Source organism: Hyperolius riggenbachi, chromosome 4 (assembly GCF_040937935.1).
Source record: "Hyperolius riggenbachi isolate aHypRig1 chromosome 4, aHypRig1.pri, whole genome shotgun sequence".
NCBI lineage: Eukaryota > Metazoa > Chordata > Amphibia > Anura > Hyperoliidae > Hyperolius > Hyperolius riggenbachi.
The window spans coordinates 491,278,003-491,295,102 of NC_090649.1; the positions used below are offsets into that span (position 1 = coordinate 491,278,003).

Sequence of the window (17,100 nt, forward strand, 5' to 3'; positions counted from 1 at the left end):
AGGCTGGATCTGCCTATACAGCCCAGCCTCTGTTGCTATCCCAAACCCCCCTAAGGTCCCCCTGCACTCTGCAATCCCTCATAAATCACAGCCACGCTGCTGACAAACAGCTTGTCAGAGCTGGCTGTGTTTATCTCTATAGTGTCAGTCTGCTGCTCTCCCTGCCTCCTGCAGAACTCCAGTCCCCGCCTGCATCCCTTCCCTCCCTGCTGATTGGAGGGAAGGGACGGGAGCAGGGACCGGAGCTATGCAGGAGGCGGAGGAGCAGCTGAGACTGACACTACAGATGTAAACACAGCCTCACAGCATGGCTGTGATTTATGGGGGATTGCAGAGTGCAGAGGGACCTTAGTGGGGTTTGGGATAGCAACAGAGGCTGGGCTGTATAGGCAGATCCAGCCTCTGTATGCAGATAACATTCTTTAAACACACCTCGGGTTCTCTTTAACCACTTCGGTACCAGCAGCCTCTGCCCCCTTAAGGACCAGAGGCTGCTGGTACACTAAAACGCTGCATACAGACGAATCGCCGCTCTGTCCCCGCCGCAGGCTGCTCTCTCTGCCGTCGCTATGACAGCAGAGCGCTGTGCACCGGTCAGGAGCCGCTTTCATTGGCTCCTGACCCTGTCACTCAATGTAAGCCAATGGGATTGGCTTACAGTAATGACAGGGCCAGGAGACAATGAAAATGGCTCCTGCCTGGCTCACAGTGCTCTGCCGTCATAAAGACGGCAGGGCAGCACATTGCGGCAGGGACGCGCGGTGAATGGGAAGTAGAGTTTACGTCCAGTCAGAACCACAGCGCCACCCGCCCGACGTAGATTTGTACTGCGTCAGTCCGAAATTGGTTAAAGGATACCTGAGCGTTCGTTAATTGTAAAAATGGTGGGGAGGAGCAGGTATGTGTAGGAAACAATCCTTATGCCCACTGCTCTCCCCGCCCCCCCTCTCCCTCCGTTATTTTCTAAAGGCCCCTTAAAGCTACTTCCAGGTTGGCCAGGTCAGTGAGTAGAGTACAGGTGGTGCCTGGTAACAGGCGTCCTTGATTGCGCTCCTGGCCGTGCGCGTCGCTGGTCAATGCCTGGGCACTACTCACCATCCTACACAAGCCTGCGCCCACCGATTTTACAATTTACGCGCACTCCAGAATCCTTTAAGGCAAAACACTGACACCATTCTGTCCCTTGTGCTCCCTCTATGCCCCCCTGTGCCTTCAATGCCCCCCTCTGTGTTTCCTTGGTCTACTTATGTCTTCTGTGTGTGACTGTGCCTCTTATGCCCCCGTGCTTCCTGCTCTCCTCCAGACCCGTACCTTTAGCAGAGTAGCGGAAGCTGCAGCCTCTCACCTGGTCCATGCGGCGATCAGCAACCTCCTCTCTCCCTTTAGTGTTCCCCCTAGTGGTGGCTCCTCCTGATCACATCATTACGCAATGCAAAAGCAGCTGGTATATGTGGAACAGTGAAGGGAGAGAGGACATTGCTGATCGCCACTGGTGCCCATGGACCAGGTGAGACGCTGGAGCTTCCGCTGTGCCTACTCTGCTAAGAGAACGGGGATGGGGAATTGCATCAGAGGTAGTCCCCGACTTCATGATGACATCGCCACAGATCAACGGGCGTTCATATCAGTGAGTCGCTCATATGTTGGGCGTTCATAAGTCGAACACTACCTGCACTCCACAATTGTATATGAATGCTTTGAAAGCATTACCTAAGAAGGGTTAACGCTTGTTAAAAATCTCATTCAAACTGCTATTCTGCAAAACTGCTATGACCACGTAATGCATTTCAGCGGTATCACTTTGTATTTCTGATCCTTTGCTAATCTGCATTTTTAAATTCAGACGACAGCTCTGTTTTTTTTTCATGTGTGATTCAAGTAGAAATGCAGAAAAATCGTATGTAAATTAGATGTAAGGAGATTATCGTAAGAGAACAGAGGCGCCAGCAGGATAAAAGGTAATAAAAATTAAAACATTTGCTGGGAGGCAGTGGTGGACTTACCTCCGGAAAGCAGACTCAAAATACTGTCTGAATTAAACAAATAAATTTATTATTGGTACCCCAAAAGATGCAACGCGTTTCGCAGGCACAGCCCGCTTCATCAGGCAATAAGATAGGGGACAAACAGTAGCTAGTCAGTAGCACGAATGGCACCTCTGACTCTCCTGAAATCCCAGGCTTGTATCTAAAAGATTTTTATTCAGATCCCATACAGGCAGATCTTGAACTTTTAATATGTTCCTTTCTCTCAGATGTGTTTTTTTGTTTTTGTTTTTTTGCCCCAGAAGTTTTATGACCTGTAACTGCTTACTAGTGAGAATTATAGACTGCCATGCTTAGCCGCAGATTCTTAACCCTTACAGTGAGAAAATACAACTGAAAAAAATGCCAGTCCCATGTAAGATCGGGGCTGTACATACATATTTATGCTGTTATGCTACATGACGCTCCAGGTACCCTTTAATATACAGTGGAGGAAATAATTATTTGACCCCTCACTGATTTTGTAAGTTTGTCCAATGACAAAGAAATGAAAAGTCTCAGAACAGTATCATTTCAATGTTAGGTTTATTTTAACAGTGGCAGATAGCACATCAAAAGGAAAATCGAAAAAATAACCTTAAATAAAAGATAGCAACTGATTCGCATTTCATTGAGTGAAATAAGTTTTTGAACCCTCTAACAATAAAAGACTTAATACTTAGTGGAAAAACCCTTGTTTGCAAGCACAGAGGTCAAACGTTTCTTGTAATTGATGACCAAGTTTGCACACATTTTAGTAGGAATGTTGGTCCACTCCTCTTTGCAGATCATCTCTAAGGGCTGGAACCCACAGGAGCGCTTTTGGCAGCGTTTTGGCAGCACTGCGATACGCTAGCAGTTTGCCAAAACGCTGGGCTAATGTTAATGGATGGGGCAACTTCCACAGGAGCGTTTGCGTTTCTCAGAAACGCAAACGCAGGACAGGCAGCATTTTGGGAGCGTTAGCGCTTCAATGTAAAGTATTGAACCGCTAGCGGAAACGCTCAGCAAAACCTAAACTGAGCGGTTTTGCTAGCGTTTTGCGGTTCAGCACACTGTAACAAAATGAAAAATAATTCACAGGACCAATCAGGATAAAAACGCAAAACGCAAAACGCTAGGCACCCGCTGGGGAAAAAAACACAATGTTGCAAAACACGACCAAAAACGCGCATGAATCCGCTTGCAAACCGCTCAGACAAAACGCTAGCGGTTGCGTTTTGCGTTTGCGGTTTTCAGTGGGTTCCAGGCCTAAATCCCTAAGGTTTCGAGGCTGTCTCTGTGCAACTCTGAGCTTGAGCTCCCTCCATTGGTTTTCTATTGGATTAAGGTCCGGAGACTGACTAGACCACTCCATGACCTTAATGTGCTTCTTCTTGAGCCACTCCATTGTTGCCTTTGCTGTATGTTTTGGGTCATTGTCGTGCTGGAACACCCATCCACGACCCATTTTCAGTTTCCTGGCAGAGGGAAGGAGGTTGTCGTTCAGGATTTCACGATACATGGCTCTGTCCATTTTCCCGTTAATGCGATTAAGTTGTCCTGTGCCCTTAGCAGAAAAAACACCCCCAAAGCAAAATGTTTCCACCCCTATGCTTGACGGTGGGGACGGTGTTTTGGGGGTCATAGGCAGCATTTTTCTTCCTCCAAACACAGCGAGTTGAGTTAATGCCAAAGAGCTCTATTTTGGTCTCATCAGACCACAGCACCTTCTCCCAGTCACTCACAGAATCATTCAGGTGTTCATTGGCAAACTTCAGACGGGCCTGCACATGTGCCTTCTTGAGCAGGGGGACCTTGCGAGCCCTGCAGGATTTTAATGCATTGCGGTGTAATGTGTTTCCAATGGTTTTCTTGGTGACTGTGGTCCCTGCTAATTTGAGGTCATTCACTAACTCCTCCCGTGTAGTTCTAGGATGCTTTTTCACCTTTCTCAGAACCATTGACACCCCACGAGGTGAGATCTTGCGTGGAGCCCCAGAGCGAGGTCGATTGATGGTCATTTTGTGCTCCTTCCATTTTCGAACAATCGCACCAACAGTTGTCACCTTCTCTCCCAGCTTCTTGCTAATGGTTTTGTAGCCAATTCCAGCCTTGTGCAGGTCTACAATTTTGTCTCTGACATCCTTGGACAGCTCTTTGGTCTTTCCCATGTTGGAGAGTTTGGAGTCTGCTTGATTGATTGATTCTGTGGACAGGTGTCTTTTATACAGGTGACTAGCTAAGACAGGTGTCCTTAATGAGGGTGACTAATTGAGTAGAAGTGTCTAACCACTCTGTGGGAGCCAGAACTCTTAATGGTTGGTAGGGGTTCAAAAACTTATTTCACTCAATGAAATGCAAATCAGTTGCTATCTTTTATTTAAGGATATTTTTTCGATTTTCCTTTTGATGTGCTATCTGCCACTGTTAAAATAAACCTACCATTGAAATGATACTGTTCTGAGACTTTTCATTCCTTTGTCATTGGACAAACTTACAAAATCACACACACACACACACACACACACACACACACACACACACACACACACACACACACACACACACACACACACACACACACACACACACACACACACACACACACACACACACACACACACACACACACAACACACACAGTACACACACACACTATGTATCTTCCAGAGCAAAATGAGCCACAAATTACTTTTCTCCCATGTTGCTGTAACTTACAGTAGGTGGTGGAAATCTGACATTACCGACAGGTTTTGGACTAACCCATCTCTTCATGGGGGATTCTCAGCAAGGCGTATAGTCTTTTTATAAAGACATTCCCTGAAAAAGGATTTATACAAAGATGCTGGCCAGCCTCCCTGCACACTTTTTTTTGGCAGTTGAACAGAGCAACTACCATTCAATAAATGCTTTTGAAAATAAAGAAAACCCTGAGAACCCCCCATGAGGCTAATCCAAAACCTGTCAGTAATGTCAGATTTCTACTACTTTACTGTAAGTGACAGCAACATAGGAGAAAAGTAATGGCTCTTTTTACTCTGTGAGAAATGCACTTCGGATCTTATATCTTATCTATATATCTTATAATGGGGTGTGTGTTTGTGTATATATATATATTAAGATTTTTGCAACAGTGGTCCTTAAACTGCAACAAATGAAAGTGCCCCATGAGCTTAAAAAATTTAACCTTTGGAGTACACGTATCGCTTGGTAAAAAACTTGAGCCTAAATCGGCGAGCAGAGGTGCAACTTGATCACCAGTGGCCAGGCCAATCAGTGATCAATCAACTGATCAGAACTGATCACAAGCTTCTCCCTGATTTCTCAGAGAAAATAAATTGATCATTTCTAATCCACATTACTCAACACCATTTCTATTCTATGTACTTAAGGTTCCAGTTCAGGCAGTTTTTTTTTTTAATAAACAAAACATTTTAAGTGATTCATAAAACGGTTTTGGGGAAAAATGTACTATTTGCAAAATAAAAATACTGCTTTTAAAAAAAAATAATCATTTAACTCATCTTCCTCTTTCTGCCTGCTCTCTTCCTCTGTCTGAACCACCCCTCATGGGCGGGAAGGGGAGTGACTGCTCTGTGTGCTGAAGCCACACCTCTCTACTAGGGATGATCAATAAGATGCAAATCGTTCCAAAATTATGCAAGTTATTATGCAAATATATGCAGTTTCAAAATGGACCAATGTAAACCCAGGTTTAAATTGATTGGTCGATCTTCAAGCTGCACACATTTGCATAAAAATTTGCATCAACTTGGAACAATTTGCATATCTGTGATCATCCCTACACTCTACTTCATGATGACTGCAGTTTGACTGGTGTAGAGTGGGACGAACTACAGCAGTTTCCTTTACTTTGAAACGTTTTATTGTATGTGTACAGTGTGTACTGTGTGTGTGTGTGTGTGTGTACAGTGTGTGTGTGTGTGTGTGTGTGTGTGTGTGTGTGTATACAGTGTGTGTGTGTGTGTGTGTGTGTGTGTGTCTGTGTGGTGTGTATGGTGTGTGTGTGTGTGTGTGTGTGTGTGTGTGTGTGTGTGTGTGTGTGTGTGTGTGTGTGTGTGTGTGTGTGTGTGTGTGTACAGTGTGTACAGTGTGTGTGTGTGTGTGTGTGTGTGTGTGTGTGTTTTCTATTAAGTGAATTAAAAACAAATACTTGAACTCAGTCCTTAAAGGACACCTGAAATGAGAGGGATATGGAGGCTGCCATATTTATTTCCTTTTAAGCAATGCCAGTTGCCTGGCAGCCCTGTTGATCTTTGGCTGCAGCAGTGTCTGAATCACACACCTGAAACAAACATACAGCTAATCCAGTCAGACTTCAGTTAGAAAAACCTGATTGGCATGCTTGTTCAGGGTCTATGGCTAAAGATATTAGAAGCAGAGGATCAGCAGGGCAGCCAAGCAACTGGTATGTTTAAAAGCGGACCTGAACTCAGAACTTCCTCTCTGCTCTAAAAGATAAGCAACAGCACAATAACCTTTAAAGAAAAACTTTTCTTTGTTACATCTGATACAAATCCTGCAATAAATCTGCAGTGTGTCTACTTCTTGCTTTCATGGAAGCAGACATAGGGTTAACATCCTGTGTTTACAAATCAGCTGCTCTGCAGAGGTGATTCCTAAGATGGCACAGCTGAGAGATCAAATTACAGATGTGATTAGCCACAGATGAGGGGGCATTAGACAGGCTAAACTCTCTAAATACATACAGGGTGCATTTCTCTTTGTCTTCCTTCAGGTCCACATTAAAAGGAAATACTTATGTCAACTTCCATATCTATCTCCCTTCAGCTTTAACCTCCTTGCCGGTCTAAAAAATCCGGCAAGGAGGCAGCGCCGCACTTTTTTATTTATTTATTTATTTTTTAAATCATGTAGCGACTACTTACTGCATCTTGTGCAGTATAATCACAGCCCGGCAAAACTTCAATTGAAGTACCAGGGCAGTGAAAATAAGTCTGCAGTGGCGGGCGGCAGCTATTAGCGGAGAGATGACAGATGGATGAATAGGAATGCAGTTCCCATTCGTTAATCTAAGTCCCCGATTCAATGAACGCCGGCATCTATGAGATGCCTACATTCATTGTATCTTCCTGTTGTTACCGTATAGTGCCATGCATTACTTATGTAGGTAAATCGGAAATAATGACTGAGGACATCTTGTGGCCAAATAGTAAATTACACTAAAATCCACTTTTATTTAAAGCGGATCCGAGATGAAAAACTAACTATAATATACTATAGTTTACACAGCATATCTAGCTGAAAAACTTTAAAAAGTGTATGATTATTTATTCCTGTGATACAATGAGGGCAGCCATGTTCTGTTTGTCATATTGTCACAGGCTAAGGGCTGGAGATACTATCAGCTTTCTTCAGTCCCCTCTCCTTCTCCCTCCTCCCCTTTGCCTTTGAAATTTCTGGCTAGTAACACTTCCCGCTCCTCCTGCCCAGACTGAGCTCCCATAAGCCCTTGCTATTGTCTGAAAATGCCTTGGCACTCTGAAAACTGGGCGAGGCTTGTTTAGTTTATAGGGAATTAGAGTATTAAAACAAAAACCAGAAAGTATTTGGCTTGAGGAATGCCCTATAAACTATAGGAAAGGGACACAATTATGCAATGAGTAAAAATTTATCTCGGATCCACTTTGAAAAAATCCCAACACTGACTTTTATAATTAACTATTTCCCTCCCATACCCTCCCATAGTACCAGAACTTTTTTTTTTTTGTATAGGGGGAAAAAATAATGTACATTAAAAAAAATACATAAGCAGTTACCTTAAGGACTGAATTTTTTTTCATATTTATGTCAAGAGGGTATATTACTGTTATTTTTTTATTTATGGGGCTTGTAATTAGTGATGGACACAAAACTGAAAAAATGCACCTTATTTCCAAGTAAAATATTGGCAGCATACATTGTACTAGGGACATTTTTTAAATGTTGCAATAACCGGAACAAATGGGCAAATAAAATGTGCAACTTTTATCCATAGTAGCATGTTTTATTTTAACACTATAATGGGCAAAAACTGAGAAATAATGCATTTTTTCAATTTTTTTCTTATTATTCTAAATAGATGCATTTAGAATAAAATAATTCTTATCATAATGTACCTCTCAAAGAAAGCCTAATTGGTGGGGGAAAACAAGATATAGATCATTTGGTTGTGATTAGTAGTGATTAAGTTATTGGCAAAAGAATGGGAGGAGCGCCGACGGGTGAAAATTGCTCTGGTCCTAAAGGGGTAAAACCCCTCAGTGGTCAAGAGGTTAAATGATAATAGTACTTCTTCCTTGTTAAGATGTAGAAAACTGCAGCCTTCTCTCCCCTTTCTGCATTTGTCTGTGTGTGCAACTAGCTGCTTGCATCTTCCATGCTGAAAAGCAATGATATAAATATTCTGGCCACCAGGGGGCGCTGAGAGTATGAAATACTAGGCCAGATACAATACACTGCATGAAGATTTGCGCGGGGAACGCACAGTAATGAAAATGGCCTCGCTCAGTGTGCCTGCCCCTGGCTAAATGGTTGTCACTTGTGAACTGTGGCTCCAGGAAAGCCTCTGTCACAGGCTGTACACAGCAGAGTCCCTGTTATTCGGACCTGAGGCAACCGGAAGTCTCAACTAACTGGCATGTCTGATTTATAACGGACTTTGATTTGGGCAGTTTTTAAGCCTTCAAAATACTCACGGAGCCTCCAGCGACATCTAGCAGCCTCCCTGCATCACCTGGAGCGTCCGTGCATGCAAGTCATTGTGTCATGTGACCCGATGCAGGTCAGGTGACACTCCAGCTTCCGTGCACGGGGGAAGCCAGAAAGCTGCTAGAATCCTGCTAGGTGCAAGAGGAAGGCTGCAAGACATCGCTGGAGGCTCAGCAAGTCTTCAAGGGGGCGGGGGTGTTTGCTTTTTTGTGTCACCTGATAGGGACCCGGTCCTTTGGGGGACATCGCCGGGCTGTACTGGCTTGGAGTCAGCTGTACAGGCTGATGATGTGTTCTGTTGCTATGCAGGAAGGCGGAGGCATGTTGCTATGCGGTGGGCGGGGTGAGTGGCGTGCACAAAGCAATCGGCTGTCTCTAGGCTGAGCGGATCGCTAGCTGATTTCCTGTTGCGGGTCGGGGAGCGTGGTACACACGCTGGATTATTGGCTGAGGCAATCGTTATCACCCGCCTCAACCTACTTTAATCACACAAGTGTACAAGGCTTAAAGATACTGAAGCAAAAAGAAAAAATATGATATAATGAATTGGTTGTGTAGTACGAATAATTACTAGAGCATTAGTAGCAAAGAAAATATTCTTATTTTTTATTTTCAGTTACGGTATATAGTTTTTTTTTTTTTTTTATAACATTGCATCATTCTCTAATATTTGCAGTTTACACACTACTCAGTATTCTAATTACGGTATTTTTACAGAGCAGGCTAGTGAACTTTTGACCTTTCCTCTGGACAGAAAAGAAAATACAGTGACTGACACTTGAGTTAACAAGCTTCAGAAGACAGAGCTCTCTGTCGTGGAGCTCAATGGCTCTTTTGCATAGATAACAACTGGAGTTTCTTAATTCTTCCTGTACTGGAAACCATATTAGACTTCTGTCTCTGCTACTAATGATTTATTTCTTAGCTGTACTACACACACAAATCATATTTTTTTTTTTTTTGCTTCAGTGTCTCTTTAAAGTAGGAAAAAACCCTGACAAAACTTTAAATAAAAATGTGTTTTCTTACTTTTTATTACCCATACAGTTATCATATTTGCTTTTGTGCACAAGTAATGCTGCCGTTCTACAAATTACTAGTTCCCAAAGTACAGTTTATCTGCTCTGAAAGCTGCCATTTCACTTTATTGCACAGCTACTGAATTTATATATTAAGATCTATCTAGGGATCACTTCTCAGCTCTTTCTGCTTCTCAGTTCAGTTTCATCAGTTTGCTAAAGTTTACTATATGTATCCGACAAAGTAATGTAAACAAAAGATAATGTTTTCACCTCTTTGGATGCGGTCAGAAGCTTTCCACTGAAGAACAAGGTTTATGTGTGATAGAAAAAGAGGTTTTAAAGGGATACTGTGGGGGGGGTCAGGGGAAAATGAGTTGAAGTTACCCGGGGCTTCTAATGGTCCCCCGCATGCATCCTGCGCCCACGCAGCCACTCACCGATGCTCCGGCCCCCGCAGACATCCTGTGCCCGCGCATCCACTCACCGATGCTCCGGCCCCGCCTCCGGTTCACTTCTGGCATTTCAGACTTTAAAGTCTGAAAACCACTGCACCTGCGTTGCCATGTCCTCGTTGCCATGTCACCTGCGTTGCTATGTCACCAGGAGCGCACGGCACAGGCACAGACCATACTGGGCCTGCGCAGTACGCTTCTGGTGCCATCAGCGGGAGCGAGGACATGGCAATGCAAGCACAGTGGTTTTCTGACTATAAAGTCTGACATTCCAGAAGTGAACCAGAGGCGGGGCCGGAGCATTGGGGAGTGGCTGCGCAGGCACAGGATGTCTGCGGGGGACCATTAGAAGCCCCGGGTAACTTCAACCCATTTTCCCTCGACCCCCCTACAGTATCCCTTTAAGGTGGCTATAGTTTACGGCCACCAGATCACTCTCTGATCAGAGCAGCATCCATTACCTGCCTACACTGATTTCTAATAGATTTCAGCACCAAACTTACTGTAAATGTACCTAACGCCGGCTGCCTCCACCCCAGTGTAAAGTGTCCTCTCTCCCATTGGGCCTGTGGAAGTAGCACTCCTATCCGCAGCTTACCTCCTCTAGTGTCTTCTATGCATCGCCTCCAGAGGCACTCGGTACTCAGTCTCATGTAAGTGACATCAGCACATGAGGCGGAGTCACAGGGTACAAGCCCTCCCATCAGCAATGGAGAGCAGACACTAGTGGAAGCGGCCCATGGATAGGCAAGTTACCCCACACTCACCACGGCCTGGAGGGGGGGGGGGGGGGGGACACATGGAGGGAGACTGGCCAGGGGATCATTGGAAAATCAAATGTCACCACACTGCAACCGACTGAGCCCTTTCAAGCAAGATGTTTCCAGCATGCCGGATCAATAATTTCAATCAATTCAGCCGCAACGTGAACAAAACAATTGATAGAGTGGCCTCAATCTCAGCCAGATGCAATCATTATGCTTCAATCCCCCAGATATCGATGCCACAAATCGAGTAATGTATGTGCACTTTGAGGACTTTGCTACACAGCAGAGTGCTTTTCGGTCTGTCAGCGATTTGTGTGTTTAAAAACACGCTCCTATTTTAAAGCATATCACTGGGAGCGTGTTTTTATGAACGCAGAGCTGAAGGATTGAAAAGCACTTTGCAGTGTGGCTCAGCCTTTACTCAACTAGGGATGATCAATAAGATGCAAATAATTCTAAGTTGATGCAAGTGTCTTAGTAATTGTATGCATGCAATTACCATGCTTATACAGCCTATAAAATGCAGACTGCTCAGCCCCCATGTTAGTGTGATGCAATTGCTAGATGAGGCAATGGGGTGGGACACCAGGGCCTAAGACATATCATCACAAGAGCCATTTCACAGTCTGCATTGTTATATGCTGTACTCCACCTGCTGACATAAAGCTGCAATATTGGATAGTGCCCGGCTTCCGCTCCCTTCCTTCCATCTCTGATTCATTGATGGGATGCCACAATAAGGGACACTATTGGGGGGCTATAATAATGTGGGCACTATAATGGAAAGAACACCTAAGTGGGGACACTATCTGGGAACAGCGTCACAAAGTGGGAACTATAATCAAAGTACTATAAAGCAGGAAGTACTGCAAAAGATGGGTGCAGTGAGATTATAGGGTACTTATGAAATTACTAAAATTGGCATTAATTCACCAGAGGAGAATTAGTAAGTGATAAGAGGTCGGTATTTTACCTCATGCGGTATTTTAACATTTTTTTTCTTTTGCAATTCACCACTGTGCGGGGATAGTTAGAGAAGTGTTCGGTAGCAGGCGATAATGAAGCGATATGGATGTGAAAACCAAGCGATAAACGGTTGTTAGATATGCGGTGTTAGTGATTTGCATGCGATACTTTGCCGCTCTGGATGCTGGAAGTAAAGGATTGTGGGTAGGAGGAGGAGGTTATTACCAGCATGTGACGGCAGAGGGTTACCCTCCCTGTTTTATGACCCTCTCCTTCCATTACATATCCCTCCCTCCGTTCTGCATATTAAGCAATATTAAGCATTTACAATGTTAAGTGGATGGGTGGAACGGAGGAGATATTTGGATACATTTTCACACTCCCTCCGGATGAAAAATGTATCCAAATTCCTCCTTCATATCGCCCATCCACTTAATATTGTAAATGCTTAATATTGTTTAATATTCTTGATATTGTAAATGGGCTGCCCTCTGGTGCCTGAAATATGTACAGTATAAGCTGTTGCTGTGTGCTGATAGTAAACTAGCTGCAGTGTGTGCTGCTCTCTGCTGCCTCCAGTATGTACAGTATAAGCTGTTGCTGTGTGCTGCTAGTAAACTAGCTGCAGTGTGTGCTGCTCTCTGCTGCCTCCAGTATGTACAGTATAAGCTGTTGCTGTGTGCTGCTAGTAAACTAGCTGCAGTGTGTGCTGCTCTCTGCTGCCTGAAATATGTACAGTATAAGCTATTACTGTGTGCTGCTAGTAAACTAGCTGCAGTGTGTGCTGCTCTCTGGTGCCTGAAATATGTACAGTATAAGCTGTTACTGTGTGCTGCTAGTAAACTAGCTGCAGTGTGTGCTGCTCTCTGCTGCCTGAAATATGTACAGTATAAGCTGTTACTGTGTGCTGCTAGTAAACTAGCTGCAGTGTGTGCTGCTCTCTGGTGCCTGAAATATGTACAGTATAAGCTGTTACTGTGTGCTGCTAGTAAACTAGCTGCAGTGTGTGCTGCTCTCTGGTGCCTGAAATATGTACAGTATTAGCTGTTACTGTGTGCTGCTAGTAAACTAGCTGCAGTGTGTGCTGCTCTCTGGTGCCTGAAATATGTACAGTATAAGCGGTTACTGTGTGCTGATAGTAAACTAGCTGCAGAGTGAGCTGCTCTCTGGTGCCTGAAATATGTACAGTATAAGCTGTTACTGTGTGCTGCTAGTAAACTAGCTGCAGAGTGAGCTGCTCTCTGGTGCCTGAAATATGTACAGTATAAGCTGTTACTGTGTGCTGCTAGTAAACTAGCTGCAGTGTGTGCTGCTCTGTGCTGCCTGAAATATGTACAGTATAAGCGGTTACTGTGTGCTGATAGTAAACTAGCTGCAGAGTGAGCTGCTCTCTGGTGCCTGAAATATGTACAGTATAAGCTGTTACTGTGTGCTGCTAGTAAACTAGCTGCAGAGTGAGCTGCTCTCTGGTGCCTGAAATATGTACAGTATAAGCTGTTACTGTGTGCTGCTAGTAAACTAGCTGCAGTGTGTGCTGCTCTGTGCTGCCTGAAATATGTACAGTATAAGCGGTTACTGTGTGCTGATAGTAAACTAGCTGCAGAGTGAGCTGCTCTCTGGTGCCTGAAATATGTACAGTATAAGCGGTTACTGTGTGCTGCTAGTAAACTAGCTGCAGAGTGAGCTGCTCTCTGGTGCCTGAAATATGTACAGTATAAGCGGTTACTGTGTGCTGCTAGTAAACTAGCTGCAGAGTGAGCTGCTCTCTGGTGCCTGAAATATGTACAGTATAAGCTGTTACTGTGTGCTGCTAGTAAACTAGCTGCAGTGTGTGCTGCTCTCTGGTGCCTGAAATATGTACAGTATAAGCTGTTACTGTGTGCTGATAGTAAACTAGCTGCAGAGTGAGCTGCAGCAGCTGTGCCAAAAACCACATATCGCCAGGTACATGCAGGAGATAAATAGATCTAAAATAACAAATGGTCACACCCTCTTTTTTCCCTGGTGAATTGTGATTTTGAGAAAAAATAACGAATAACTACCAACTATTTATCGCACATTTATTGCACAAATTTCGACCTGTCGGTATTTCAGCCTATATTTCTGGAGAATTGCTATTTTGAGTTATCACAGGAGGTAAATTACTGACCAAGTGATAAATAGTTTGGTAACCTCTGGTGAATTGACGCCATTATAATCAGGAAAAACTACACACATTACATTACCTTGCTATGACAGTGGATTTCCTCATGGAGGAGTAACCTCGATGCCTCTGCTTGTATGACTTACCTGCCAGGGTCTGTCCCAGTCTAGAGGTATGGGGAAGGCGCCCAACCAAGCCCCGACTACACTGCACACGGTTGTGATCTGAAGACTGTGATCCCAAACGGACATCGCCCTGAAAGAAAAGAAAGTGTCAGCAGTGTTAATTAAATATATATATATATATATATATATATATATATATATATATATATATATATATATATATATATATATATACATATATATAATGCATCTGTACCTGCACACACAGGGCTGTGGAGGAGTCAGAGCAATTTTTGGGTACGCTGACCCGATAACTTGCACCACGACCAATCGACATGCTCGGCCCAAAATTGGTCGCATCGTTGATCAGTATGCACTTGGCGCACCAATTTTCATCCGAATCAGTAGTTACCGAATCGGATGGTCAATCAGCCACCAGGATGATAGATGTATGGCCACAACACAGACTAATAACGTAAGCTGAAGAACAAAAAAAAACTCAAATAGTTTCCGACTTACCCATCTTTACTGAACACTCTGACCCATGCGTGGAAGTTTGGTCCCAGGATGCACAGACAGCGTGAGGTGGTGAAAGAGGACAACAAAACCGCAAGCAAAAAGGTTTCTCCTGCTGATCTGTAAAAAAACACGTAAAGATTTAGCAAGCTGATGGTTCCCCCTGCAGCATCTGATGCCACCAGCCCTGGTATCCCTCTGTGGTACAGCCATAGTCATGTGACCATGACACCAGCATGCTACCAGTATCCCTCTGTGGTACAGCCATAGTCATGTGACCATGACACCAGCATGCCATCACCCCCGGTATCCCTCTGTGGTACAGCCATAGTCATGTGACCATGACACCAGCATGCCCTCACCCCCGGTATCCCTCTGTGGTACAGCCTTAGTCATGTGACCATGACACTAGCATGCCATCCCCCCCGGTATCCCTCTGTGGTGCAGCCATAGTCGTGATCATGACACTAGCATGCCATCCCCCCCGGTATCCCTCTGTGGTACAGCCATAGTCATGTGATCATGACACCAGCATGCCATCACCCCCGGTATCCCTCTGTGGTACAGCCATAGTCATGTGACCATGACACTAGCATGCCATCCCCCCCGGTATCCCTCTGTGGTACAGCCATAGTCGTGATCATGACACTAGCATGCCATCCCCCCCGGTATCCCTCTGTGGTACAGCCATAGTCATGTGATCATGACACTAGCATGCGATAACCCCCAGCATCCCTCTGTGGTAAAGCCATAGTCATGTGACCATGACACCAGCATGCCATCAACCCTGGTATCCCTCTGTGGTACAGCCATAGTCATGTGACCATGACACCAGCATGCCATCAACCCTGGTATCCCTCTGTGGTACAGCCATAGTCATGTGACCATGACACCAGCATGTCACCACCCCCGGTATCCCTCTGTGGTGCAGCCATAGTTATGTGACCATGACACCAGCATGTCACCACCCCCGATATCCCTCTGTGGTGCAGCCATAGTCATGTGACCATGACACCAGCATGTCACCACCCCCGGTATCCCTCTGTGGTGCAGCCATAGTCATGTGACCATGACACCAGCATGTCACCACCCCCGGTATCCCTCTGTGGTGCAGCCATAGTCATGTGACCATGACACCAGCATGTCACCACCCCCGGTATCCCTCTGTGGTGCAGCCATAGTCATGTGACCATGACACCAGCATGTCACCACCCCCGGTATCCCTCTGTGGTGCAGCCATAGTCATGTGACCATGACACCAGCATGTCACCACCCCCGGTATCCCTCTGTGGTGCAGCCATAGTCATGTGACCATGACACCAGCATGCCCTCACCTCCAGTATCCCTCTGTGGTGCAGCCATAGTCATGTGACCATGACACCAGCATGTCACCACCCCCGGTATCCCTCTGTGGTGCAGCCATAGTCATGTGACCATGACACCAGCATGTCACCACCCTCGGTATCCCTCTGTGGTGCAGCCATAGTCATGTGACCATGACACCAGCATGTCACCACCCCCGGTATCCCTCTGTGGTGCAGCCATAGTCATGTGACCATGACACCAGCATGCCCTCACCCCCAGTATCCCTCTGTGGTACAGCCATAGTCATGTGACCATGACACCAGCATGTCACCACCCCCGGTATCCCTCTGTGGTGCAGCCATAGTCATGTGACCATGACACCAGCATGTCACCACCCTCGGTATCCCTCTGTGGTGCAGCCATAGTCATGTGACCATGACACCAGCATGCGATAACCCCCAGCATCCCTCTGTGGTACAGCCATAGTCATGTGACCATGACACCAGCATGCTACCAGTATCACTCTGTGGTACAGCCATAGTCATGTGACCATGACACCAGCATGCCATCACCCCCGGTATCCCTCTGTGGTACAGCCATAGTCATGTGACCATGACACCAGCATGCCCTCACCCCCGGTATCCCTCTGTGGTACAGCCATAGTCATGTGACCATGACACCAGCATGCCATCACCCCCGGTATCCCTCTGTGGTACAGCCATAGTCATGTGACCATGACACTAGCATGCGATAACCCCCAGCATCCCTCTGTGGTACAGCCATAGTCATGTGACCATGACACCAGCATGCTACCAGTATCACTCTGTGGTACAGCCATAGTCATGTGACCATGACACCAGCATGCCATCACCCCCGGTATCCCTCTGTGGTACAGCCATAGTCATGTGACCATGACACCAGCATGCCCTCACCCCCGGTATCCCTCTGTGGTACAGCCATAGTCATGTGACCATGACACCAGCATGCCATCACCCCCGGTATCCCTCTGTGGTACAGCCATAGTCATGTGACCATGACACTAGCATGCGATAACCCCCAGCATCCC

General features: G+C 45.5%; 1 protein-coding gene across 1 annotated transcript in view; it reads right to left on the minus strand.

The window, feature by feature from the left end:
* The window catches only part of PIGF (phosphatidylinositol glycan anchor biosynthesis class F), a 48,812-nt gene that overhangs the window by 3,262 nt on the left and 28,450 nt on the right, over positions 1-17,100 (minus strand). Inside the window, exons 4-5 of the mRNA XM_068233036.1 lie at positions 14,733-14,849; positions 14,235-14,343 (exon numbers count right to left, since the gene is read on the minus strand). Coding sequence (XP_068089137.1) covers positions 14,235-14,343; positions 14,733-14,849 — 226 coding nt within the window. The remainder of the gene's footprint in view (positions 1-14,234; positions 14,344-14,732; positions 14,850-17,100) is intronic.